Genomic DNA, 26867 nt, shown 5'->3' with positions numbered 1-26867 from the left:
CCTAATCTGAATTCCTAATGAGCATAACTTTAAGTCCTCCAATAATCTTTGAAGGTTTGGTGAATATCACTGACATTTTTTTTTCTCAGAGATGTTCTTTGTGTATCACTTATACCCATGGTACTTGTGAGATGCTTGTCTTTATTATGTTGAGTTATTGGGATTTTGCTCTTCAGAAGCAAAAAGGGATAAAAACTAGTGAGAATTAGGTGGGAGATACTCTTTATATTAACTTTGGTTTGCCCAAGTTTTCTATTAAATAAAATCTATCTACAAACACTGGGCTGGTATCCAGCTAAGTATCAAGACAAGAAGAAACACACTTTCTCATATTTTCCCAAATGTTATCTTTGTTTAACTTTATGGGCATAAGTAGGGAGAAGAACCTATGGAAGCTGTGTTTGTAGTTATTCATAAATGCAGGTAATCATAAGTGAAAGAGCTTTAGAACTGCAGGGAAAGATCTTCATGCATTAGAGGTAAAGTATCAATGCTTACAATGAAGTTAATGAAAGTATACTTTAAACAATTTGTAAAAAGATAGAGGAGCTCAATTTCTCTATGTTCTATAAAGCAAAATAAAACCAATTGCTGAAGCTTTACTCATAGCTGACATTCATTGCATGTTCGCTAGATGCCAGGCACTGTGCTGAGCTCCTTACACGGATGATCTTGTTCAATCCTCCTTAACCCTGCAAGGTGGCTACTGAAATTTTCCTCATCTTAGGCATGGGGAAGCTGGCATGGAGAATTTATCAAAGGTACTCAGAGTCACAGACCTGGTGAGCAATGGAGCAGGGATTCTCATGCTGGCCTGTCGGGCTTCGAAGTTTGCACTCGGTCACTGCATGAGGCTAAATCTCTCATGTTTATTTCAGCCCAGGGTCCAATTTCTTTTCATTAATGTTGTAGGATATGAGAATAAATGACATGTGCGGGTCAGGCAAATCATTCACTTCATTTATTTTCTCTTCTTAGTTCATTAAGAATTAGATTTATTTCCTCCAATAAAGTGTGACTTTTTCTTTGTACTTCCATATTTTATTTCATTTCACTTGTTATGCTAACAGCCTTTTTTGCCTCCTTTTCCTGCTGAGGTCAAGAATTCTGAGGAGGGGAATATAATCTGTTTTTTTGTTAGGTAAAGGCTGAATTTGTAAATTAAGCGGAAACAATATTTTTTTAATTATTAATTTTTAGTTAATAATTTCCATTTTTCTTTAGTGCAGTGATTCTAGGAAAATCCTACTGTTAAATACATTTATTGACCTAACCATCATCACCACCATCCCATTGCTGAGGGGATTGCACAAGATAGAGCCTGTAAATTTCAGCTCTAAACTGTTATGCTAAAATCAGTACTTCTATGAAAAATACCTTCCTCCGTATTGTCTGGAAGTCACTGCCAGGAGTGGAGGTCAAATAGGTGAACAAGATGGTGTTACAGGCTGTGGATTCCTTACTGGTAGGGGACCCTCTTCGTCTTCTCCAGGCAAAGTGGAGCTGCATGTATAGCGGTTACGTGTGGACTCAGGTGGTCTGGGTTCAAGCCCAGTGTTGTCACTGAATGACTGTGTGATTTTGGGTAAATTACTTAGTCTCCATGTACCTTAGTTTCTTCATCTGTAAGATGGGACTGGTAATAGTTCTTCCCTTATAGGGTTATTAGGAGGGTTAAATGAGGTAATATATGTATAGTCTTTAGCATAATATCTGGTGTATAGTTAAGTGCACAATAATGTGAGCTGTTATATTTTATTAAACTGTCGTTCAATGGTTAATACTACTTCTCCATGAGGCATTAAGAAGACTACACCAGTCTGTGGCTTAAGAGATAACTTGTTCAGGCTCAGGCAGCTGGGCCACTGGGGACCTGGGGCTTCGTGCACCCATGAGGTTTTGGATTTCCACCAGTGGTGCTGTGGACCCTGAAACTCCCCTTCCCCCACCCTCTTCTTCATGTGGGCAGTCTTGATAACTGGAGGTGAGGCTGTGCCGGCCATGTTATTGTGCATACTTTATGGAACGCCACCTCCCCGCCGCCCCCCCACCCCGACCCCAATTATTCAACTCTGTGCAGCAACTGGGCTCTTGTGTTTATAAGCCCAGAAATCTTGAGTCACCAGTCCGGGCCTAACACTCTTATGGGCGTACTGTGCATTCTAGAGGCAAAAAAAAAAAAAAAAGAGGAGGGGGAGCTGAGGAGGTAGGTTGTGCCTGTGAGGACCTGTTCTGTAGACAAGATGAATGTACAGGACTGAATGTGCATCGGAATGAATGAATGCACAGGAATCGAGCTGACTAGTTCATCCATGAAGCCCCCTGAGAGGTAGCATGAGGTAATGGAAAGAGGATGGGTTTTGCTGTCCAACAGAGTTTCAACTCTTGGCTCTACTGATCCCCAGCTGTGTGACACTGGACAGACTAACCTCTTCAAGCCTGTTCCCTCACATTTAAAGTGGGATATAATTGTCGACTACACAGGTTGTATGAGGATTAAATGAGATCGCACATGTGAAAGCCTCTAGGAGCACCTGGTACCTGTCTAAACATGCAGTGCATGTTGGTTCCTTTTCCCTCTAGGGCTTCGGCCGATGCAAATTCTTCTTGCAAGTACTTGGAGTATGTTATATAAGTGAAATGAGCTGTTAGCAACTGGAGGGAGAAGTCACTATGGGTGTGCCTGGAGGGGAGAGGGTTAGGCCAGGCTTCAAGAGACAGGTAGGATTTGGATTGGCAGCAAGAAGAAAGGGAAAGTGTCCCCAGAACAAAGGGGTACCTGGCCAGGCGGTGTTCTCTGGGGGAGAGGAGAGCAAAGGGTCATGTTCAGAGGGGCTGCAGGTAACTGGATGGGGTCAATTGGAGACAGTGTAATTCAGCTCCAAGTCCTGTACCTGTTTTGACATTTACAAGACACGTGACCTTGGGAAAATTGCTTAATATCTCTTTCTGCCTCAGTTTTTTTTAAAGAAAAATAATTGTATTTTTTAAATATACAGTAAAATTGACTTTTTTGATACACAGTTCTATGAATTTAACACATGTATAGATTTGTGAAACCACCATCATAATCAGGATACAGAACAGTTCCATCACTCCCCAAATCTCCCTCATGCTATCTCTTTATAGACACATCCTCCGCCATAATCCACTAATCTGTTCTCCGTCATTAAAACTTTGTTTCCTCTTGAGAATATCACATAAATGGAATCACATAGTCTGTAACCACTCAAGACTGGCTTCTTTCACATAGAACAATGTTTTTAAGATTCATCCATGTAGTTGTGTGTATCAGTAACTTGTTCCTTGTTATTACTGAGTAGATTCCATTATATAGATATACCATAGTTTATTCACCTATGAAGAACATTAGAGTTGTTTCAAGTTTTTGTCCAGTTCTCAGTTTTATCATTTATAAAGTGGGTTGACGTTAATAACTGTACTTTCCTTATAGCACTATGAGAATTAAGTAGGATAGGGTATATGTATGTGTATGTATATATATGTGTATGTATGTATATATATATATATATATATATATATATATATGTGTATCACCATGTTTTAGATACGATGGTGCCGAGCAGAAAAAGAAGTATTGATCAATGAAACAAAATGAAGAGTTTGGAAATGAGTATAAATATTTTGTATGAGATATAAAGCATGTTTTCAAAGCAGGTAGGTAGGGAAGGAGAACTTCTATCCATCCCTCCCCCTAGGTAATCTCATTCAGTTCCATGGTCCGGTGTTTTAAATAGAGTAGCTAACTGCGGGGACACAAGTTGCAATGCCTGGATTCAATTACCAGCTCTGCCAGTACTAGCTGGACAAGTTGCTTAAATTCTCTGTACCTTAGCTTACACATCTACAAAGTGGAGATACTACTGGCACCAACCTCACAGGGTTGTTGTGAGGGTTAGATGAGTTAATATATGCAAAGCCCTTTGGTTGGGCTCTGGCACATAATATGTAGTATTATATGTGTTTAGCTATTCTTATTATGTATGTATTTTATTTTCAGCTTTGTTGGTGTATAATTGACAAAACCTGTATATATTTAAGGTATACACATTTATTTTTGTATATACATTGTAAAATAATTGCCACAATCAAGCTAATTTTTTTTTTTTTTTTTTTGGCCGTGCTGTGTGGCTTATGGGATCTTAGTTCCCTGACCAGGGATGGAACCTGGGCTCCGACAGTGAAAGTGCCAAGTCCTAACCACTGGACAGCCAGGGAATTCCCACAATCAAGCTAATTAACATATCCATCATTTAACATTGTAAACTGTTGTTTTTGTTCTTTTTTGTGGTGAAAATACTTAACATCCACCCTTTTAGAAGATTTCAAATATAAAATATGGTATTGTTAACTGTTGTCACATTGCTGTACATTCCACTTCTAGAATATGTTCATCTTGCCTAACTGAAACTTTGTATCCTCTAACATCTCCCCATTTCCCCCATCCTCCAGCTCCTAGCAACCAGCTTTCTATCAGCTGTTTCTATGAGTTTGTTTCAGATTGCGCCTATAAGTGAGACATGCAGTATTTGCCTTTCTGTGTCTTGTTTATTTCACTTAGTATAGGGTCCTCTGGTTTCTTCTATGTTGTCACAAATGGCAGGATCTTCTTCTTTTGAAAGGCTGAATAATATTTCACTGTACATATATTCGTTATGTATGTATTTTAGATAATGTGTGTAGATTATGCCAACTACAGAAAAGAGCATTTAGGTTCTTGGATGATTTCAAGTTAGGATAGGATGAGCAAAGACCCTCTTTCCATTTTATTTGTTATCTTTTATGCTGTTTTATTTTCAGGGCATTGCTCCCAAAATAGAGTTTTCTACGAGGACAGCCATCAGAGAACCTGTGTTTCTGCATAGAAACAGATTTCTTGTAAGTATAATTGAGAATCCAGTGATAGAAATGTTAGAAATTTTCTCCACAAATTTAAAGAATTTCAGCCTAAACTCGGTTTACCAAGTTTAGATGCAACTGGACAAACAGAAACCTGGAAACTTATTACTAGGTTTGAATTTCCATAGTCAAACTGTTCGTTCAGCCTGTCACATTAGAGTGAGTATGTTTGGCATGTATTCATCATGGCATAATTGGTGGAACAGAATGATCCAGAAGCTACGATCACAAGCTTGATGTGTCATTTAGTTAGCTTTCGTTGTTGTTGTTCCATGACTTTTACTCTTGATTTTATCAACAGTAGTGTTTCCTTCTTTCCTGTGCTGAGGCTGAAGCTCAGAGTTGTATTTGTGGGCCACCTTTGGTAACAGTAAGGGTCTTGGGGCATCCATGAGCACTACCTTCATTTTACTTTCTTGTTCAGCCCTAATTTCCCCTTCACCCTGACTTCTTTCTGTTTTTGTTTTACCTTATTGTCCATAATTTTGCAACCATGTAAAATCGTTTCTAAAATGATATAGAGAGTTAATGAATATAGTTTGTAGACCTCACCTGGAGTCCTAGAAAATGTGGGCTTTGGGTTAAGAGATACTGAATGAGAAGGGTCACTAATCTGTGCAAGTCCGTCAGTCCCCTGGGCACCATAACTCATAAATGGGAAGCCAGTGGTTAATTTTCAGGAAGGCAATAGCTGCTTTTTAGTCTCTCCTTATTTACCCACTGTTTTCTCCAATCTATTTAAGTGTGCACAGTGATCTTTCAGTTTATTATTCTTTTTCTTCTACTCCACCATTTTAATCTTGTTTTAATCTCCTAATATAGGTCTTCCTATATTAACTTTTTTAAGTGTTAACTTTTAAAAATAATAGCTTTCATTGTTTTCCTATAACAAAAGTATCCCATTTATTTTATACAATTAGAAAATACAGATAAGAAAAAAGGACAAAATAAAAATTACCTGTTATTCTTACTATCTAGAGATGAGCATGACTACTTTTTTGAATATATTCTTCTGTACACACACACACATATTGTTTTAATTTTAGAAGATTAGGACCATACTACAATAATGATATTATTTCATATCATATTTTCACTTTGAATGTCATGAACGTGTTCTCATGTCCTTAAGTATGCTTAAGCCAGGCAATTTTTCATGGCTTCATACTATGCCATTGTACAGAAGTACCATAATTTTTGGCAATTCATTTTTCTGTTGTTGGGTACTAAGCTGATATATTAGTCAGGGTCCAGTCTGGAAAACAAACCATACCTGTTACTTTAACAGAAAGATTTAATGTAAAAAAAAAAAGGGCTAAACGAGGGTTGGAGGACTGAAAGGAAAAGGGGAACAGTGAAGTGATGGAGATAGTAACTACAGGAAGCAGCTTCCACCTCTAGCGTTGGGGGACCAAAGGGAAGAGGTTGGATCATCAAGAACATAGAAATTGGAGGAAGAAACCCCATAGAAAGGGCACCCAGACATGTGGGGAGGGGCTGCTCTCCCGGGTGTTTCCTCATGATTTCAGAGGGGAGACTCTGATGAGCTGGGACTCAGATCTCTAAGGAGGGACACTGCTCATTGCTGCTGTCCCAGGAGCTTGGAGGAAGGATCCTGTGGGTCTAGACTCAAATCTCTGAGCAAGGGGCTCTCTGGCCACCTGGTGCTGTGAGGCTAGTTTTGGATTATGATAGGAAAAAACTATAAACTGGAGCCATTTGCTGCTGTCAAGGTGAAGAATGGTTGCTGGGGTGATGCTGACAAGAACAGAATGCAAAACTGGAAGTCCCCAGTCCCTTCCTCCTCCTCTAGTCTTACGGTCTCCTTCTAGCGCCCTCTAGTGGTGGAGCCTAACAAAACAGCTGGAAAAACCGAAGGGGGTTTGCAGAGTGCCGGGTCCAGTATCATAAAGCTGAGTGTAGAAAGGTGGGTTTGGAGCTGAAAGGAAAGTGCTTACTTACCAATATAGTTGGTTTCTAATTTTTGAAATGTTCTAAGAATTTCTGTAGCTATACATATAGCCATAATTATTTCTTTATAATAAATTCCTTGAAGTGAAATTGCTGGACCCAAGTTTATGCCAAATTCTCTCTCTCACTATATTTCTACATCTGTCAATCATCTGTCTATGATGGGGTGGGGGTGGGGGTATCTGATACTTTCCAACTTTCTCATAATGCAAATAAATCTCACTGCTAATAGTTGAAATATACTAGTGATACTAACCTGACCTGAAGAAAAATTTTTAAATGCCCTTCCTTAAGTTCATGTTTTATAAATCTGAGATGTTCAATCTTCTACCTTAGTTAAAGTTCAATTAAACACAGTTATATTCTGATTGAGTTTTCTTCTTTAAAAATATTGTTTCTTTTTTGGGTTTTCAGGAAGAAAGATGTAAGTCACGAAGGCCTTTATCCACATCAAATGGACCAAAATTCCACTTAAGTAGTATAAAGATGAAACCAAGGGAGAGTAATCTCGACAGACTGCCCCAAGGCATGCAGTCCCGGCCGCCCTCTCCATATTTCACCAGGTGTTCCTTTCAGGACCAGCCAGCTCAACTGAATCTTGGAGATAGTTTCAAAATACCTGGAGAAAGCAAACCTCCATTTGTAGTAAGACATGTGAGCCTAAAATTATTTTTCACAGTCCTTTGGAATGGTGAGGGTGTGAATGAGGGTGGAATAAAGGAAGGTTGGACCATGAAAACAAATGGGTAAGTAAATAAATAGAGGAAATTCAAATTGAATGACCCCTATGATTAAATTATGTTCACTTCCTAGAGTCATTGTCAGGAAAGATGTCTTATGCAGAAGACTTGCTTAGTAAATGTCTGCCATCCCTATTTTTAATTTCTGAAGATTATTAATAGAGAGTGTTATCTACATATGATAACCTGCCACTGTCCAGAAGAATCAATGAACTGTCAGTGGTAGAAGATGCATATCAAAGGCTGGCATATACTCTGTACCAATCTGAAACCAAAGCCTCATCTGTTTTAAGAAAACTGGTTTGAGTTTTCTTAGTGAGGTTGTTGCTTAATGGCCACACTTTTAAGAGCAGGAAACATATGTCTGCAGGAAGATGCAATGATGTGCCACAGTCAAAGCCCTTAATCAAAGTTATTTTAGATTTAGCCCTCAGGAAATAGTAGGCAAATTTAATCACACTTGTTCTCATAGTCTCAAGATTTTTTGACTACTATAAAAGTAAAGGAAAATGTAGAAGAGTTCAAGACAAAAATTGCCCACAGGTTCACCAGAATAATAAAATCATTGTTTAATTTGATACATTTTCTTTTGCCTTTTTTTGGTATTCATAATGCCTTATTTTTTCCCACAAAGTTGTAATTATACTGTATATACAGATTTGTTTCTTGATATTTACAGTTAATATTACATTAAAAACACTTCCAGTATTAGTTCATATTTTTCATGAACACCATTCCACATTCTAGTTCATGACTTATTCTTCAGAATGTTAACTGTTGATATTATTGTCAAGTTGATAATTTGACTTAATGATGATGTTTGTGCATTAGACACAAGAAATGAAGCATGGTAAATCTCAAAGGCAAGGTGCTTTTGAGATGACTGGATATAGAGTTGGTTTGTAGGTAGAACAGAGACGTTGTTTGGCTAGAAAGTACAGGATAGCTGTTTTCTTCATGGTGACCTGGGTAAAAATGTCTGGCAAAATCTAGCAATCACTCTTTAAACGTGGCTTCATACAAATATTGTTGAATTGAGTTTACTGAGTCTGATTTATATCATTTGACATACATTTTTATAAAATACAACTTTAGTGTATGCCATTATGGGCTAAATAAGCTTAAAATCTTGGAAGGTTTCTTAGGGAATTAAAACTTGCTTGATACTTTTATTTAACAAATTCTTATACAGTCTTTACTAATGTGCCAAGCTCTTTCCTAAGTGCTCTTTTATTTAGCCAGATTTCCTGATATCTGAAGTTTAAGTAGCAGCATTAAAATGTAGAGGACCTGATGTTGTCAAGATTGTAAATTCTAATCAAAGTATTTCTTGAAGTAGATTGAAGAGTAATATTATAACATGCTTTCTTGAAATTAAAAAAAAAACAGAAATAAACAATGTTACAAAGAAACTCCAGCAACTCTATGTCATACATATTCTGGAAGAGTCTCTATTTCAAGTATTTTGACATGTTGTCCAGTGTAGGAAAATACGGTTACCTTAAATAAAATAATACAGTCACCACTATTCTTTTTTTCAAGAATATAGACACTCAGACTGGAAGGGGATGTGGAAGGCTGAAATGTCACCTTGTGAAAATCCCTTGTCTTCAGGGAGGACCACACCTAGGCCAGTACTGCTCAGACTGTTTAGGAACATGAAACTCTGTCTGGTTCTAAAAGAATGTGAAGTAAATGTCACTTGCTGTTTTCTGGGCTGGAGCCTTACCACTGGTTAGAATATGATTTGTGCCTAGTGCTAGGCCATGTCTTCGTGTTCTAACCTCAGTGAAGGTAGGGACAGACAGGTTTCCCTGTTGGGTATAACATTTTATATACTTGGAGACTGTGATTTAATCTGTTTCCAACCTCTTTTCTCACCTGCATGACTGTGACTGAGGGGGAGAAAGGCATTACAGGCAATGAGGAGAGGGTAATACAAGCTACAGTGGGTTCAAGTCTCATTCCTTTCCTTTCCTTTCAGGTGGACAGTGCAAAGCCCTTTGGTGAGAACAGTTCAGAGCATCATTCCCAGAAGTCTAGAAGAAAATCTGCCTTTTCAAACTTTCCATTTCCAGTGAGAAGAGGTACTTGAGTTTCTTGTTATTCCTATACAGTTTCCCCATGGGAATGAATGCATTCTACCTACCTCTAAGTCTTCTTTCATTCTGAGGAATCACATGTTTCTTTGGAAATTCAGGGCCTAATTCTCAGGTGCCCTCCCGCTGTGGAGTTTCCAGGGAGGGAGTTCCCATGAGCAGAGTCAGCTGAGAAGCTGTTTCAGAGTTCCCCTAGCTGTTGAAGGAGACTGCTCTGAGTAGTGTGACCACTGAGCGTGCTCTAGCTGTGGTTGTTCCCTGGCTGGGCTGGAAAAGCAGGGAGCATCTTGTCCTGGTGGAATCTTCTTGCTAAGGCACCACTGATAGCTAACATATAGGACTCTCCATTTCTCTGGATAGGAAGCAGCAGGGGATTATTGGAGATCAGGAGATGCAACACTTACTTTACAAGATTCCATGTCAGCAAAGGAGGGGAGGCAATTTGTCTGAAGCAGTGAGGTTAAGGCAGGGGATCTCAAATGTTTAGATTTCAGTACCCTTTTGCATTAAGTATTATTGAAGACCCCAATGAACTTTGTGTATGCAGATGATATCTATCAATATTTAGTGTTAGAAATTAAAACTGAGAAATTTGTAAAATACAAGAATATACAAGCACACATTCCATTAACCATCAGAGTGGTGACATCATGACATATCATGTAGCTTTTGGAAAACTCCATTATACAGTTGTGAGAGAAAGAGAGTGAAAAAGAGATTAGTATTAATAGGAGAACAGTTTTGATCTTGCAGAGCTCCTGAAAGGTCTTAGAGACCCATGGGGAGGCCCCTGGATCACACACTGAGAGGCACTGGGTTAAGACCTCCCTGGGAGGCCTTTACTTTATGATTGAAATACATGAACCATGTCAATACTGAAGGTCAGGGCAGTGAATTTCAACCATTCCTGAATTAATAAAAATTCTTAGGCTAGAAAGGGATGGTGGTGGCCCATTCTCTTGACTCTTGGTGAGACTGGACCTGTACCATCCCTGACAACAGGGTTTCCTATGTTAGGCTGAAAGGTTTATACTTTTAAGGGGCTGCACATTCTCTTGTGGTAACTCAAGCCGGTGTCCTTGAATCACTGTGACTGTTCTACAGCAGCAAACCAAGGACAGAAGACAGGGTTTGAAGCAGAAAGTGCTTCATCACCTCTGACATTTAAGTCCTTTGGATTGAAAATCACCCATGTAGCCCATAAAAGCAGCACTGTCTTCCCCAATTACTCTGAAATCAAGCAACAGGAAATGTACTTTCCCAGGGAGGACAGTTGGGCTTAATGCTAGCTCAATTACAACAGGACTCATATATCACATTGGTCTCAGCCTTTGTCTTTCTTAATCCTGGCAGGTGGAGAACTAAGGTTCCAGAGAGGTTACAGAGTGTGTACAGGTCACACACCAAGTTTTTGGCATACTTACATTTAGAGAAGAAGTTCAGACCTCGGGGCTCAGATCCTTGGAATCCCTGTAGCTTCCAAGCCAGACTTTTCCTTAGGTCACCTGTCAGCTCATTCATTCAGGCCTAAGGCAGAATAAAGCAGTGCTTCTCAAACTTCACTGTGCATTCGAGTCACCTGGGCGTCTTGTTAAAGTGCGATTCTGATTCCCTAAGGCTGGGGTGGGGCCTGGAATCCCTCTTTTCTAACAAGCTTCCAGGTGATACCAATGCAGCTGGTCCATGGACTACACTTTGAGAAGCTAGGAAACAAGGGCAAACTCCCCGTGAAAGGGAGTGTTCAAAAATCAGTAGCAAGGGGGTTCCTAGGCAACAGGGCAGATTTATGGTTATAGCTGAAAAGGGGCTTAGCATTACCAATTCCCTGCTCAGCTGGGAGTTGGGTGGAAGAGAGCTTCTGGGACAAGATGCCCACACACCTATGTGCATGCCCAGAGGATATGACAATTAGCATGCTTTAAACAATCCCTTTTTATATCTTCCTTCTTATTACCAGTGGCATTGGGGAATCAGCAGACCCTTGTCACTGCCTAAGCCCCAGTCATGCTGGGGGAAGCCCCGGTGGCCTTAGCATAGTCTTGCAAATACTCATTTCAAAAGCATTTTTTTTTCAACCTGGAAAAATCCCATTTATTCTTGGTTTTATCTGTGTGTATTACTTCTAGTAATTCTTACCATTCTATGGCATTAGGTCTATTTACTTATTATGATTACTTGGGTAATCATAATGATTTACACTTTTGCTGTGTTGTTTTTCCAAGCTCTTATGTATTCATTTTTGTATCTACCTTGGACAAGTACACTCAAGAGTTTCTGCATAAGTAGGATTTTATGTAAACCAAATATAAAGGGAATGCCAGAAGAGGCAGAGGGTATGAATTTTACATTGAGCCAAATGGCTTTCTTTTAGGCCCTGGGCACCTGGGCAAATAAGAGTTTTCCAGGCTGCCCAAGGGCTACTGAAGTTATTGCTTCACTTTAGACTCCCGCTTACTCTTCCTGTATCCATACGTGCTGTCATTAATATAACCTCATTGTCGACCTCAAGAGGACAGTAAAACTAATAGATAAATTGCTATGACTTCAGGAAGACTTAAAGGTGATGGTATAATTTACAAGGGAGCATTTAAGTTCTCTGATAATTCATTCATTGTGTAATATTTTTGTACTGCTGTGGAATAAGTGTAACAGCAGCTTTAGGGGTAACTGGTAATAATGAGTCATTGAAACACCTGTTCCTCTTTCTTCTAGCTTCTTCTCTTGACAGCCTTGAAGCTAACGTAAAGGTAATTTTAGAAGTAGCATTTGTAAACTGATTTATTTCCAGCTGTCTAATGTCAATTATTGTGCTTTCTCCCATGAGTGGTGGAAAGTATATTTCTAGCTAATGCTGCTTATGGAATTCCTGTAGTTTAACTTGAGTTGCTTTGCTTTAGTTGGTTTATTCCCCTCACATAAACTCTTTTCATTTGTAGGATGAATCACCAGTGAGGGTGTATGTAGGCCCAATATCTACTTTATCAGTAGGGATTTTCATTACTTTTTCTCTAGTCGAGTACCTTTGTATATGAGATGGTAAATCACTTGTTCTTAAAGTTTGATTGGTTTATTCAGGTGAAGGTGCAGACTTCCATGTTACAACATGAGAATGGATATATGCAAAGAAAATGGAGTACGCTGAGCTTCCTTTGCCATAGCAGTTAAATATTTTGTCTAAAAAATTATGTCTTTCCCAAACCCAATAATCTCCAATCCTCACAAACCAAAGCTCAGAGCATGAGTTGATTTTGGCTTGTGAATATATGCCAAATGTACAGTTTTGGTTATCTTTCCTTGCCCTTGACTGCTGAGCGTTTTGTCTCTAGTCTTCTCTATTCCCACCCCTCTTTTATTTGCAGGAGATCCCTGTGGCAGGTATTCTATCATCTTGCCCCCAGTTCTCTTCCCTGTCCCACCTGGCCCCCAGCTCTAAATTAAGCAAACCAAAGCAAAAACTACAACTAACGATTAATGCACATTGTCACTCAGGTTATCAAAGAGCCAGATGAACGGATTGTTTTAAGGAATGAATCACCATTATCGTTAGATTCAAGTAAGTTTGGAAAGCCCTCGGCCAGTTACAGTCATCAAGGGGATGCCGATTTCCACTGGGAAACTTCATTTGCCACCTCCCAACACTCCAGAACTCCCAGCCCTCTTCTGGATCAGCCCCTTCTCCGAGAAAGGTCAGCAGCAAGCACCCATCTCTTTGCTAGAAGAGTGCCTTGTGGTCTGGCAGGAGTAAAGTCAGGTCACTTCATCAGTTTGCTTCCTTAGGAATATTCAGCTGGGGACACCTTGATATGAAAAATTATTATTCCTTGAAAAATAATCCCAAAAGTAAGAATTGAGACTTTTCTCTTACCCTGGAAAGCATATCTCAGAATGCTTGTTGAAAATGGGACAGACAGCTAACTTGGCATAGGTACTATTTATCTATCCATTATGATCTGTCATAAATTTTAGAACTCAAGCTTTTGGTTTCACCAGTATAAAAGAACTCACTCTCGAAAGTTTGGAAATTATAGAAAAATGAAAAGGAGTGAAAAAATAAATCACCTATAGTCCTGCCACCCAAAGATAAGCATGATTAATATGTGGGTGTATTTTCTTTCTCTTTTTCTAGACATGGTTTGTTGGCTTGTTTATATTATTGTCACACACACACACACACACAAACCCACAATTGCGTATGTCTGGAGGGCAGGCCAGAGATTGAGAGCAGGGAACTTTATTTTCCAAACTGCACTCCCAGCTGATGTGACTAACCATCTGGTTTGCCCCAGACTGTCCTGATTTTAACCCTGACAATCCTGCATTCTGGGAAACTTCTTGGTCCCAGGCAAACCAGGACAGTTGGTCACAACTCCAGTGAAGTAGCACAAAAGATAATAGTTTTAAGATAGTTGTTTTGAATGAAAGATAGGCCAGTCTTGGGCTTCCCTGGTGGTGCAGTGGTTGAGAGTCCACCTGCCGATGCAGGGGACACAGGTTCGTGCCCCGGTCCGGGAAGATCCCACATGCCGCGGAGCGGCTGGGCCCGTGAGCCATGGCCGCTGAGCCTGCGCGTCCAGAGCCTGTGCTCCGCAACGGGAGAGGCCACAACAGTGAGAGGCCCGCATACTGCAAAAAAAAAAAAAAAAAGGCCAGTCTGCTTTTCTCTGCATTGTTAGTGATGAGAGTAAGAAATCTCCACATAAAAATAATACAGTTGCTAACAAAGAGACTTGTAGTAAATATCCCAGAACAAAAGTGGCACTGAAATTTTAGTAGGAATTATAAGAAAGTGACAATGCATTCTTAGACTTTTTTCAGAAATGATAGAATACCTTTATATTAAAATGGACTTGAGGAAACCAAGTAAAATATTTTGATAAAATCTACTAAGTAATGGTGAGTCCTTGATTAGTTACTGTATTGGAAGAAAATAACACAACATAGATTTTTAAAAATTGGCCTTGGCTCCCAGAGACAGGTGGTGAGAGACACATTTACACCCGTCTCTGGGCCTGGTCTCCCTTCTCTTCTGGCTTCTTCTCTTTCTACCAGCCTGCAGCTTAACAGGTGGACAGAGCAGGTAGGGGGTTACCCCAGATGTAAAGACTTAGAATTTCTTTTAAACAGAGAAGGGGAGGAACCTTCAACTGGTGGTAGTCAGGACACTTGAGCTCTGCTCAACCTGTCTCCAAGTGCTATGTGATCTCACACAAGTACTCAGCCTTTTAGACCTTAGTTTCCTCAGCTGTAAAAGCGGTTTAGTGACCAAAGATCCATCCTCTTGCAGCCCAAAGTGCTTCTTTGCTGCCAGAACTGGAACAAGCTCATGGATTTTGCCCATGTGCCTTGTTTTCGTACATCACCCAAACTCCTTATAATCAGCATAGCAAGGTTTTCTGAGTGACTGAATTGAGCATCCATTTATTGAGAACCTATTATGTGCAGTGTATGTGATCGTGACACGTCCTGGCTTCCCAGTGGCTCACACACTAGACAGGGTGGCAGGCATACCCCCGTGTCACTAAATTTGAGATGGATTATGATGTGCACTTAACAGAAATATAAACAAAATGTAGGGGAAAGGCAGAGCAAGAAGAGGTTAATTCCATTAGGAAGGAGATCTAGGAAGGCCTCGTTTCTTTTTAAATAAATTTGTTAGATGGTTTATGCATTCATTCAACCAGGCTTTCCTGAGTATCTTTATGCAGCAGGACAGTAATTCTCAACTCTGGCTCACTGAAGAATTGCCTCATATTGAGTCAGAATCCTTGAGATTAGGACTGGGTGTGTGGAGGGGAATGTAGAATCTCTGTGATTAAAAGTGTGCCTCACCAATTATACCTCAATTAAAAAAAAAGACACATGAAGAATCAGTTACCAATTCATGGCACTTAGTAGACATTCAATAAATACTTGCTGACACAAGGGAAAAAAACAGTGCCTCAGAAGGAAAACAGGATTGATAGTCAACCTGCTAGTCCTGGAATAGAAATGCTAACATTTAAGACATTTCTTCTGATCTCTGAGAACTTGCAGAGGATGTTAAAAAAAAAAAAATGTACACAGAGAGTTTTCTACAAGGCAGAACTTTGAGAACAGTACAGACCAAATGCTATCAGAGTATAAAGGAGAAGGAAAGTACTCTGGAATGTTTTATGGAGGAGGTGGCATTTTCATGGGGGCCCAGAGGGAGGGGATTGGATTGTGATAGTTAATGGAGGGGAGGGATGGGAGGTGAGAAGGCAGGGGGTGCTGTCAGGTTCTAAAAGTTAGAGCAGCCTTAGGGAAAAGTAGGTGCCAAGGCTGAGGGTCTGAGGGGGACTGTGGAAACCAAGCTAAGGAATTTGGGCTCAGTTGGAAGGCAGTGGGGAGCTTTTGCAAGTCATTCACAGGAATTAGCACAGTTGACTGTAGAATGATGACTCTGGCTGCAGACCAGAGTTTTAATCATTTATCTCTGATGAGTCAGCAAATTCTCTGTCCAAAGTCACTCTAAACTGATAAGTTTGGAACTAATCAAACTATGAATTTGTAAATAAGGTGACAAAGTATAACATGGTCACACAAAGGCTATCTGGTTTGCCCAAGACTGTCCTGGTTATAGCGCTGAAAGTCCTGCACTGTGGGAAACCTCTTAGTTCCAGGCATCCAGGAGAGCTTGTCACCTTAACCTCCAGGGAAGTGGCACTGAAGATAATAATTTTAAGGCAGCTGTTTTGAATAAAGGATATCTCTTTGTATCCTTGGGGAAGAATCCATTCCCCATTGACCTCAGTGTAGGCCCTGTGGAAGAATCCATTCCCCGTTGACCTCACAGAGGTAGCCCTTGGAACACTAGGTGTTACTGTTATCGAACCAGGTTCGTTTGCCCTATGCACAGCAAGCCAAATGCTGAGGTGCAGAGAAAGTTTATTCACAACGCAGCCAAGTAAGGAGATGGGAGAACAAGTCTCAGCTCCACCTCCCCAAAGTTAAGGGGCTTGAGATATTTATGGGATAAAGAAGCAGGGTGGTCTTAGGCATGAGGAAATGTGATTGGAGGTAGAGAAAAGGTGAAGTAATCGGTACTTTGCCCAGGCATATCTGGGTTACATGCTTCTTCATGGGATGCATGTTCAAAAATGGAGGTACTTAGCATGATCTGAGGGTGGAGTTTTTGACCCTCTGAAGTCAAAAAATTGTTCATCAGATAACTCTGCAGACACAGTTTTAGAGTTAGTTATCCCAACCAGTCTTAGCCAGCTTGAACTAGACAGGATCCAACTCCACGTTCTTGTAAAACAACTTAAGCCCACCATTACTATAGTGACCTGTGATGTCAGAGGCTTTATCTGTAGGGGTGGTTAAGAAGTCTTGTGATATATTACCCTAGGCTATGTGAAGCTTGGAGGGTATGCAAATAAAGAAAGGAAAAAAGAATAAAAACAACTAAAGCAAGCTTAATCAGTAAAGGCAGTTTGTAAGAAGAGGGGTTTTTAACAAGCTGGTTCCTTATCTTCTGTAAGTCAAGCTCAAGAATTTCTGGTAGTCAACCATAAGGGGCGTAGTTTAACTACCAGTGCTTAGGCTCTGCCTCACTCACCGTTCTTTTCACATGAGCCACTGGGACTAGTCTCCCTCTGCTCAGATCACAGAAGTGCATGAGAAATACCTTTTGAGTTTCTGCTGACTTAATACTGAAATCAGCAAGGGCCAAGTTTGCAAGAATGAGATGGGAGGCAAGTTTTGGAGTGAGAATCAGCCCAAGGTTTTAATGGAGGAAGTGGAAAACCCTTTTAACTAGCAGCATGGGAAATGGTAGTCCCAAACGTGGGAGAAACACTCTCAAGCCGGTTCCCTAGCTCCAGTGTCCGGATAGAGTCACATCCCTTCAGCATCCATCCGCGGTTCAGCATCCATCTGCAGTCATCCCACTGCACAAGGAGAAGGCCATAATCAAGGCAGAGCACTGCTCTTGCCTGTTGACTCATCATTCTCAGAGGTCTTCAAATATAGTGTTGATTGTATATAGTAATAAGGGTAACAAGTGTACGGATAATTCTGGCACTGGTTACTCAAGACCAATGAAAAAGCATTTGCAGTGTCCATTTGGTGGCTATTTTTAAATGCCAATTTTATTTATAGCTTCAAAATATTTCTATTCCTTCATCTTAAAAATTCTTAGAGGAGTGTAGAAATGATGTGCCTGGCCTTTTCTTAAACATGGGCAGTGCTTTAGGTGGTTCGTTCATTTGCTGTGAGTCATTTTCCTGGGTTGGTAATGGATTTGTGTAGATCCAGTCATTCTCTTGGTCTTGTCTCCCTGGAAACCAGAGGGTACATGCTCGTTACAGGGAGCCAGGATGGGTGGCCTGGATGTGGGTCCCAAACCGAGCAGAGGGGCAACTGCACAGGGACTCATTAGTGTGGTGGCCACAACAACAACTGGATTGATTCTCACATGTTTCTGTCATTTCCAGTGTTTACTGTATATTAGTTAAAGAGACGATTTTATCCAAATTGCTAAAAGTTTTAGGCATTTTAAGAAAACAATATCTGTGCTTTTCATAATCAAACTGCAAATTCTGCCTCAACTTAAGAATTGGTACTCACTTCCCTCCCCAAAATGAATGAATGAATGGATGGATTCAATCATTCAAGAAATATGTATTAAATTCCTACTGTGGTATGCAAAGCCCTGAGATGAGCTATTAGCCCAAGAGGCTCAGTCCCAATTTCAGTCTAGGAGGAGAGACAGACATTAACCAAATAGTGACAAAATGTCCACTGGGGGAAGTGCTATGAATGAGAGGTGAATGGATTCCAAGTGCATGAAATAGGGAAGCCGACTCCCTCTACAGCAGGGGTCCCCAACCCCCCTGGGCCGCGGACCGGTACCAGTCCATGGCCTGTTAGGAACCGGGCCGCACAGCAGGAGGTGAGTGGCGGGCGAGCAAGCGAAGCTTATCTGCCTCTCCCTGTCGCTCGCATTACCGCTTGAACTCCCCCCCGCCCCACCCCGGTGCCAAAAAGTGTCTTCCACAAATCCGGTCCCTGGTGCCGAAAAGGTTGGGGACCACTGCTCTACAGGAAGGGGCTCAGGAAGTATCTTCCTGAGAAATCAGTAACTGAATTGAGCTCTGAAGGTGGGTAGGACTCAACATGAGTGGGGATGGGGCTTGGGGGTGGCAGCATTCTACCTGAGGGAGCAGTGCTGGCAAGTGCCTATGGAAGGGAGAAAATGTAGCCTGTTTGAGGAACTGAAAGACACTGAAAGATCTGTGGTTAAGTTTGGGTCTGGGTGGCCTAAAGTAAATGACACATAAAAAACCCCTGGTAGAAAACAGTTGGGATTAAATTTTGTATTAAAAATTTTGGGGTTACATGTTTTAAAAGTAAAAGCAGGATTTGTTCTTTAGAGAAATATCTAAAATACACAGTAAATTACAAAGAAGAAAAGAGTCACACACCCTGACACACACCACTTTTAACATCTTGCTTGTTTTTATTCCCAGTGCTTTTCCTATACCTAGGCTTAATAAAGACATTGAAACCATGCTATGCACACTGTTTTGCATGTTGCTGCTTTTTTTCTCACCTTTAAGTTCTAAATATCGACCCTTATTGTTATGCACTCTAAGTGTCTTTTTTATCAGCTGCATAATACTCCACCCTGTTTACTCTGTTGAGCAGGTTCCACCCTGGGTCCCAGTCCATGTGGAAGAAGATCCACGAAAGGGTCTGTAGTCATCTGACGTCCCACAGATCTCAGCAACACCTAAACAAGGTCAGGGCTTCTGATGGAATTAGATCTTTGCTGATAAAATAATATGGGGACTGGGTCTCACAGTCTAGCAGGGGAGACATACATTAATCAAGTAACGACAGAAATAAATGTAAATTGTGATGCTCACCAAGGAGGTTACATGGTATCCTGAGAGTGTATGAAAAGGAGTATTGGACTTAGTTGGCAGTCAGGGCAGGCTTCCCTGAGGAAGAGACAGCGGAGCTTCAATCTGAGTGATGAGTAGTAGCTACGAGTGATGAGTAGCAGCTACTTTGGAGAACAGCACGCATCAAGCAGAGGTCCTACAGCAAGAGGGAGCATTGTCCTGTCAAAGAACTTAGAGAAGACAGTGTAACTGGCCCGAAGCACATTTCCTTCTGCTCTGGACAGGAATCCCTGTCCAGGGAAGAATCTAGGGACGTGTGTGGTCTGCATGAGCTCACAACATGGAAAAAAGTTTTCCTCAAAGTGCATAAGGTGTTTTTCACTGTTTGACTTTTATGGGGGTGAGGGGAGTGTTTCTGATCCATAGATAGATAAACCCAGCGCTTTGTCTACTGCAGATGTACAGCCATTAGCTGTGACCTGTCACCAGTTCAAAAGAATTCAAATGGAAGGTTGACAGTGCCCCCTCTGGTTGGATTTAACTATACCATGTAGTTGAATTGGTCATCTTGACTTATTTAAATGCTGGCATTTAAATGAATTGTTTAAATGAATATTGATTCCCCTAATCACCAGGGTTGTGGATTACGTTATGGCCTGTCTGCAAAGTCATTTGCTTTGCTTTGTTAATTCGTAGTTTTTTCAAGTAAGGGAATCCCTTTAAAATGTAAAAAGAAGAAAAGGAAGAAAGGGAAGAGGGAGGGGGCTTGGGAGAGAAGAAGGAAGAGGAAAGAAAGAAAGCGATAAAGGGAAGGAGGGAGGGGGAAAAAAATAGTATCTATATACACACATGTATCATGAACACAATATATACGGCATATATGGGATTCATAGACCTCTTAAATGCAAAACTACACATCCAGATATCCTTGATCTGTATTACATTATGAGTAATGCAATTGCTGGATTTGTTTTTGTTATATAGGAAGACTCCATCTCTGAAGTAAAGAATATCCTTGAAAGACCAAACTACCCTCTGAAGAAATATCCGGTTCATAAACAGAGATATTTTTAAACTGCTGTCCTGTGTAAGTAAGCAGCTTAAGTGCTTCTTGTTGATTTGCTCAAATAATTTCAGCTTCCTGCTACCACATAAAGTACCTAGAAAATGTGGCGGACAGGAGTCAAGGAGGAGATAAGAGCCACATTCTTCCTTCAGACAGCACATATGAGGGTCTGCCAGCAGTCTTGCCTCTTGTATGCTCCCCCTACCCCCTTACCTAATGGTCCCTCTTTCAGCTCCTCAAACACAAGCTCCTTCCAGCTGTGGGGCCTTTGCATGTGCTCTCTGACTGGAATACTTCTTCCTGACCCTGTATGGGTCACTTCTCTTTACCTTTCGGGTCTCATGCCTTTCCATGACACCCCCTCCTGCTCTGAGGTACACCTTTTTAGCCCTCTGCAGTTTTCTTTCATACAGTATGACACAGTTTGTTGTTATATTTTTATGTGGGTTGATTGCTTAAAAGTCTGCTCGAATGATACCTTCCCGAGGTCAGGGACTCTGCCGTCCTGCTCACTATTTTACAGCCAGAATTACAGTGGGATCCCATTTAACTTAGGTGAACTGAACCACACATGCCAGGTGTGTGCCCTGAACAAGAGCCTTCCTTCCCTCCACCACCCTGTCGCCACCCTTGCATCAGATGACCTTCCACTGTGGTTGGTGCTCAGTAAATATTTTTTTGTGGGAGGCTATTGAATGAGGTGATGAGGCAACTCTTGAATTCAGGTGTGTGGTAAGAAGTTCGACATTTTGAGGGCTGTTGTCATTTCTCAGGTTTTTTCTTCTTTCCCTTCCTACCCAGGCCCAGCATAAGAATAGCTCTTCCTTATTAAGTGCTTCCTGAGTGCCAGGAACTGGCCCGAATACTTCACTTGTATTAAATGAACTAATATTTAATTATCACAACAACTCTGTGAAGTAGGTACTATCACCAGTTCCATTTCACAGATAGGGAAACTGAGGCAAGGAGAGGTTAAGTGCCTTGCTCAAGGTAACATGGCTAGTGAATGGCTCAGCTGCCGTCTGAAGCCAGGTGATCTGGCTTTTAACCATTACATTCCATTGTTCTCCAAAACTGGAGTGTGTGATAGGAGAACCCTGGGGAGAAAGAGCAGAGCCCTTTGGAACCTAAGCAGAATTGGTGGACAATGCCCTTGAACATCCCCCAGAGGGTCCTATGGTGTTGTATCATGTAGTCCCTCATTCTAGCAACATCAAGATAATTAACGAATCTTTTTAAACAATAAAGGAGTGTGGGATGATGTGCTAGGTTTTCACTGTCCTCAGGCTCCTGAAATTCTGGTTTGAGGGTCATTCGTGCTTTAGGGCACACATTGCCTTGCCCAGGGCTGGCCAGGATTTCCCGCCTTCAGCACAGAGGAATGTAGAGGACAGCTCAGTAATTTCCCACTTTGCAGACTTCTACCTTAGAACGTTCTGCTTGGTAGATTAAAGGATGGCTTCTGGGCCACATAATCTCCGGTTGCCAAAATAGTCATCTAGGCATTTATTAGGTGTTTATACGGAACACAGGCCACTTAATTACCACTTAGGGAACGTGGCCCACGTAATTACCAACTGCCAAATTGTGTTGAATTTCAACATGGCTAACATCAAGTTACATAAAGCCCTGAACCGGCAGATATGTGGACCCTGACGTGAAGAGATAGAGAGAAGGTAAGAAAAAAAAATTCCGTCTTAGTAAATAGCTTTCCTTTGTAACATGAGTTCCCACTCAGTGGTTTGGAATATGCTCATAGGCCTTCTATGAAAGCTCTCCATACCATTCTCTTCCTGTCCCAATTTGGGTCATGGATTCCTGGTGAGGCAGGGGTCCTGGAGGACTGTCAGTGAAAGTTTTCATGGTTGTAAAGAACTCAGGGGACTTTGACTCATCTTAAGCAAACAGGGCATTTAGTAGAATGAAGCTGTCTCAGTGAATCCAGGGAAGATCCAAACAAGCAAGGTCAAGCAGCTAAAATGGGACCGTTATGCCTATGGGCTGGGTAGACAGCAGCAGAGAGGAGCATTCGGCAGAAGACCCAGTGAGTTTCCACTCCATGTCCCCTGCCCTGCTTTTCTCAAGGACTCTCCTGCTTACAGCACCAGCGCTTGTCCTTCCCTTCTGCACTTCTGCTCTTTCACTGTTCATCATCTTTCCCTCTCCTGGTTTCCTGGTGACCTCAAAATTCAGGGGAAATGAAAAAGTAGATTCTTAGCACTTAGGGATTAAGTTAGGGATGCTTGGACCAGAAACCATGAGTCCAATTGTCTGACCAGGGAATGTGTGGAAGAGATGGGTCGAAGGGGTTGGACACCTGTTTCTCCTTACTCAGGATGGTTTGGGCCTTGATACTTTTGGTGTAAAACAGATGATCCTTTGTATACTTTAAGATGGTGAATTTTAGGTTATATGAATTTTACCATTAAAAAAGTCCCATAAGCGTGCACACACACACACACACACGCACACACCCATTATCCGTAGTTCTCCTGTGAGGTGTGATTGCCTCGGTGTCACCGTCCTTATCAAGAGCTGATTGCCCACGTCTGGTGTGTGCTCACTGAGATTCCACTTTCAAGGTTGGGCTTACAAGGCCTCCTCTGTGAAACCTGCTGGTCCCTCAGGCAGACTCAGGCCCTCTGCCTTCTGCCCCTCCACGTGCCTCCACTAAGGACTTCATTCCTTCATGTATTGTAGTTGGTTTTCCTTATGAAAACTCTCCCAAGAAGAGGGCAGAGGACTGGAGGGAGGTTTCTGCAAAGGGATGGGAGACTGAGCAGATGGCACCAGCTCTGGCCCACCGACCCTCCCATCCCTGTGAGCAGCTCCCATGATCCCAGCTGCCGCCGCCATGGCCAGCCTGCAACGGGACCTGGTCCACTTGTAATGCTCCCAACTTGAGGGAGGGCAAAGAACCCAGGCCCAGACACAGACAAGAACTGTAGCACAAAAACTTTTCTAAAATTAAAGAATAGCAAAAAGGAAATAAACCAAGAAAAGGAAAGAAAAAGGACAACAGTGAATTAAAATGCTGGTTTCTGATTCTGTCATGGCTCCTTAGGCCTCCAGCTCCAAAGGGAGGGGCTGCTATGGCTTCCAACCTTACCATCTCTGCTGGGCAGGCAGGAGCCATTTTACTTCCTCCCATGGGGCCCCTTCACCTCCCGTACAACCAAAGCAAAAAGCAAACCAGCCTACAGATGCCAAGCTCCAACCTCGAGGCCCTCCCTCTCTGATTTGCTCACCAGCTTCGGAGGGATTTATCATTTGATGGTTTGTGGTGATTGACACATGGATAATGACACACCTCCCTTCATCCCAGGGGCTCCTGGTCCTGTGAGAGTCTAACAGACAGACCACACAGGCAGTGGCCATACACCCAAATCACATGGCAAATTCCTGGGTCAGCAATCCTCAATGAGCATTAGAATCACCTGGGGGTGCTGAAAAATACTGATGCCCAGGTCACACTCTGGACCAACTTAATTGGAATCTCTGTGGGTGGTGCCTGGCATCAGTATTTCTATAAATGTTCTTCAGGAGATTCTAATGCACATTTAGCACCGAGAATCTCTGCAGTAGGCTGCAAATGTCTTGAGAATGGGGGACTCAGAACACCCCCCCAATCCTATACTGACCCCCTCCACTATCAAAAATAATTGTTCCATGGAATAGAATTGATTTGGGCATGTTTAACAGTTCAGCTCAATAACACCTAGCAGTTTCTGCACATTTACTATGTGCCAAGGACTGTACTAGCTCCTCAGAGTAACACTAAGAGGTAGATACTTTGCTTGTCATCATCCTGATAGTATACAAAGAGGCCAGGTAACTTGCCCAAGGTCACACAGGTGTTTGTCTTGCTAACCTAACATTGCCTCATTCCTACACGTAGAGCTACATGCCAAGATTTGGATAGAGGGAAACCATCTTCTTCTCCTTGGTTGTGTTTATTGATGGCCTTTTTCTCAGTACCACATGTAGTGTATGAAGTTGTCTTCACACTTCACAGGGGAGACTGAATGAAAGCTGGAGGAGCACCATGAAGAGCTCACTCATCAAGCCAACTGAACAACAGTTTTTGTTCTGTGTATCAAAGCACCAGTGTCTAACCCCCATTAACTCAAACCTGTACCCACCCAGTCTTTTGTACCCAGGTAAGAGTCATTGATTAAAGTGTCTGCTGTTTGGGGCTCAAGTTTTCTTGTCAAGCTGGAAAATTTGTGTTTTAGTTTGTTTATATGCTTGTTTTGAGCTTGAAAACGAAAATAATAGTTGGGTGGCCGGTGCTTTTTCATTTGGAAAGTGCTTCTTAAAATTCTGATGAGAAGGTGTCAAGATGCCTTTTCAGGTGTTCCTCATTTTTGGCAGTGGATGTGTTCTTGAAAAGTTCTTTTCTTTCCCTCCTTCCTCATTTTTTCCTCCTTCCCGCTTGTCCTCACGCCTCCCCCACCTCTACCTATTTCCCTTCCTTTTCCTTCCTGTTCCTTCCTGTCCCTTCCTGTTCCTTCCCTTTCCTCTTACATTTTCCATGAGCTCGAGGAAGCTGCTATCTAGAGGAATAAACTGATATATCCTCTAGAAAAAGACTGTCACCCTGACTTTCCATTTTTGGTAAATCTGTTTTTTTGTGGTTGTTTGTTTGCTTTTTAGTGTTAGGCTTGATTTACATGATATCAACTGAAAACCTAGGAAGAGGGAGCATTACTTCTGGAGAATTCAGGTCTTGCTTTAAAGGTTTAATTTCTATGCTACATTTGTAAGAGGAGGCTAATTTCTTTTGTTTGTTGTTTAAACCACTCCTTCTGTCACCTACCCCTCCTTTTTCCCAACAATTCTTAAATAAATTTATATGAGGAACAAAACCTTCAAATATTTTTCTGAAATAACTACACTAAGTTTGGCAGAAATGACTGTCAAAACCAGATTTAAAATTAGTAGAAGGGTGCCTTTATGAAATGCTTACCCAGTTTGAGGAACAAGAAGAGGATGGGGGTGGATTGAAGTGGACATTTGTCTTCATGGGTCTACAGACCCAGAGAAGAGAGGGCTTGAAAACGGAAACCTTTGTCTTTCCTTCATGCTATATCCTGAGCATTTTCCTCTACCATGCCCTAAAACCCTTTCAGTTTTTACAAGATTCAGTGAGAGTCAAGTTTCCTTATCTCATTATTACCACAGGAATTGGTTCATTAGGTAAATTAAGAAAACGAAATTTAAAATTAAAGGAGAAAAAAAGTCCAAAAGCCAAAATAAAACAAAATTCATTTATCCCCTTCTCAGAATTTCAGCCTAATAAAGGTATATATCACAACAAGCATTCCACCTTTGAAAGACAGACGATATGCTTAAATTACACCTGCTTGTATGTTCTCAGTGTGTCTGAAACTATAGTTGTCAGTTTGTTATTTTGAGGTCTAAGTAGTCATCAATAATAAAAAATACTGTATTACATTAAGACTGTGGTAGAGTTCTCAGAAAAGGGCCACTTAGGAAGGATATAAGCAGCTGAAGGAAATCAGTTCTAATGAATTGGTATCCGGTGGCAGTTATTGTTCAGATACCCACTGTGACACTCATTGTCCTTTTTTTCTTTTTTTATGGTTTGAGCATAACTCCTTAATTCAATTTAGGGATAAGATCTTAAATGCCCATTCTCATTTAAAGTCTTTTTTTTTCTTTTGCAAATCAATCTGCCTTTTGCTCACTTTCTGATCTGCTAACTCTATTGTTTAAGTTATTCCTATTTTATCTTTTTATTTCTCAAGGAGTTATTTCAGTTTTGAGGACTTACATTGGGGCCAGGATTGCAGCAGGATTTTGCTTTTGGAATATATAAAAATGTGAATAATTTTGTGACTTATTGGGGATTACTTTGGGAAGATCTGTGTCATTAAATGTAATAAATATCCCCACCTGTCTTGCTTCAGTTTATTACTGTTTTCTTGACTTTCACAGCGGCAGATCTATCAAAGCCTGGACCGTATTTTACAAATGTATTTTACAGGGTCTGGGTTTACAGAGGCTCCTGGGAAAATCTCCTTGGTGGAGCCTGGGCCCTCCAAGCAAAAGCCACCATACAGTAAGACCATTTCCCTATTGTCACCTGACTGACCCAAAGTTAGCTGAAGCCTATAGACCCTGAATTATAAATAAGATTTTAAAAATGAGAGTGTATATAATATGTTTAACATAAGAG

At 41.2% G+C, this 26867-nt stretch overlaps 1 protein-coding gene across 8 annotated transcripts in view; it reads left to right on the top strand.

The window, feature by feature from the left end:
* The window catches only part of SPATA6L (spermatogenesis associated 6 like), a 61401-nt gene extending 34822 nt beyond the window's left edge, over positions 1-26579 (top strand). For 6 of the 8 annotated variants that reach the window (XM_032635940.1, XM_032635946.1, XM_032635944.1 and 3 more), the window contains 8 exons: positions 4822-4899; positions 7306-7545; positions 9616-9718; positions 12443-12477; positions 13220-13416; positions 19400-19493; positions 20584-20686; positions 24681-26579. In XM_032635940.1, the coding sequence (XP_032491831.1) occupies positions 4822-4899; positions 7306-7545; positions 9616-9718; positions 12443-12477; positions 13220-13416; positions 19400-19493; positions 20584-20673 (837 nt within the window). In that variant the 3' untranslated portion in view covers positions 20674-20686; positions 24681-26579. The remainder of the gene's footprint in view (positions 1-4821; positions 4900-7305; positions 7546-9615; positions 9719-12442; positions 12478-13219; positions 13417-19399; positions 19494-20583; positions 20687-24680) is intronic. The other 2 variants (XM_032635947.1, XM_032635942.1) reach the window with 1 other exon arrangement.
* The last annotated feature ends 288 nt before the right edge of the window (positions 26580-26867 follow it).

Source organism: Phocoena sinus, chromosome 6 (assembly GCF_008692025.1).
Source record: "Phocoena sinus isolate mPhoSin1 chromosome 6, mPhoSin1.pri, whole genome shotgun sequence".
NCBI lineage: Eukaryota > Metazoa > Chordata > Mammalia > Artiodactyla > Phocoenidae > Phocoena > Phocoena sinus.
This window is presented reverse-complemented; position numbering and strand designations above follow the sequence as displayed.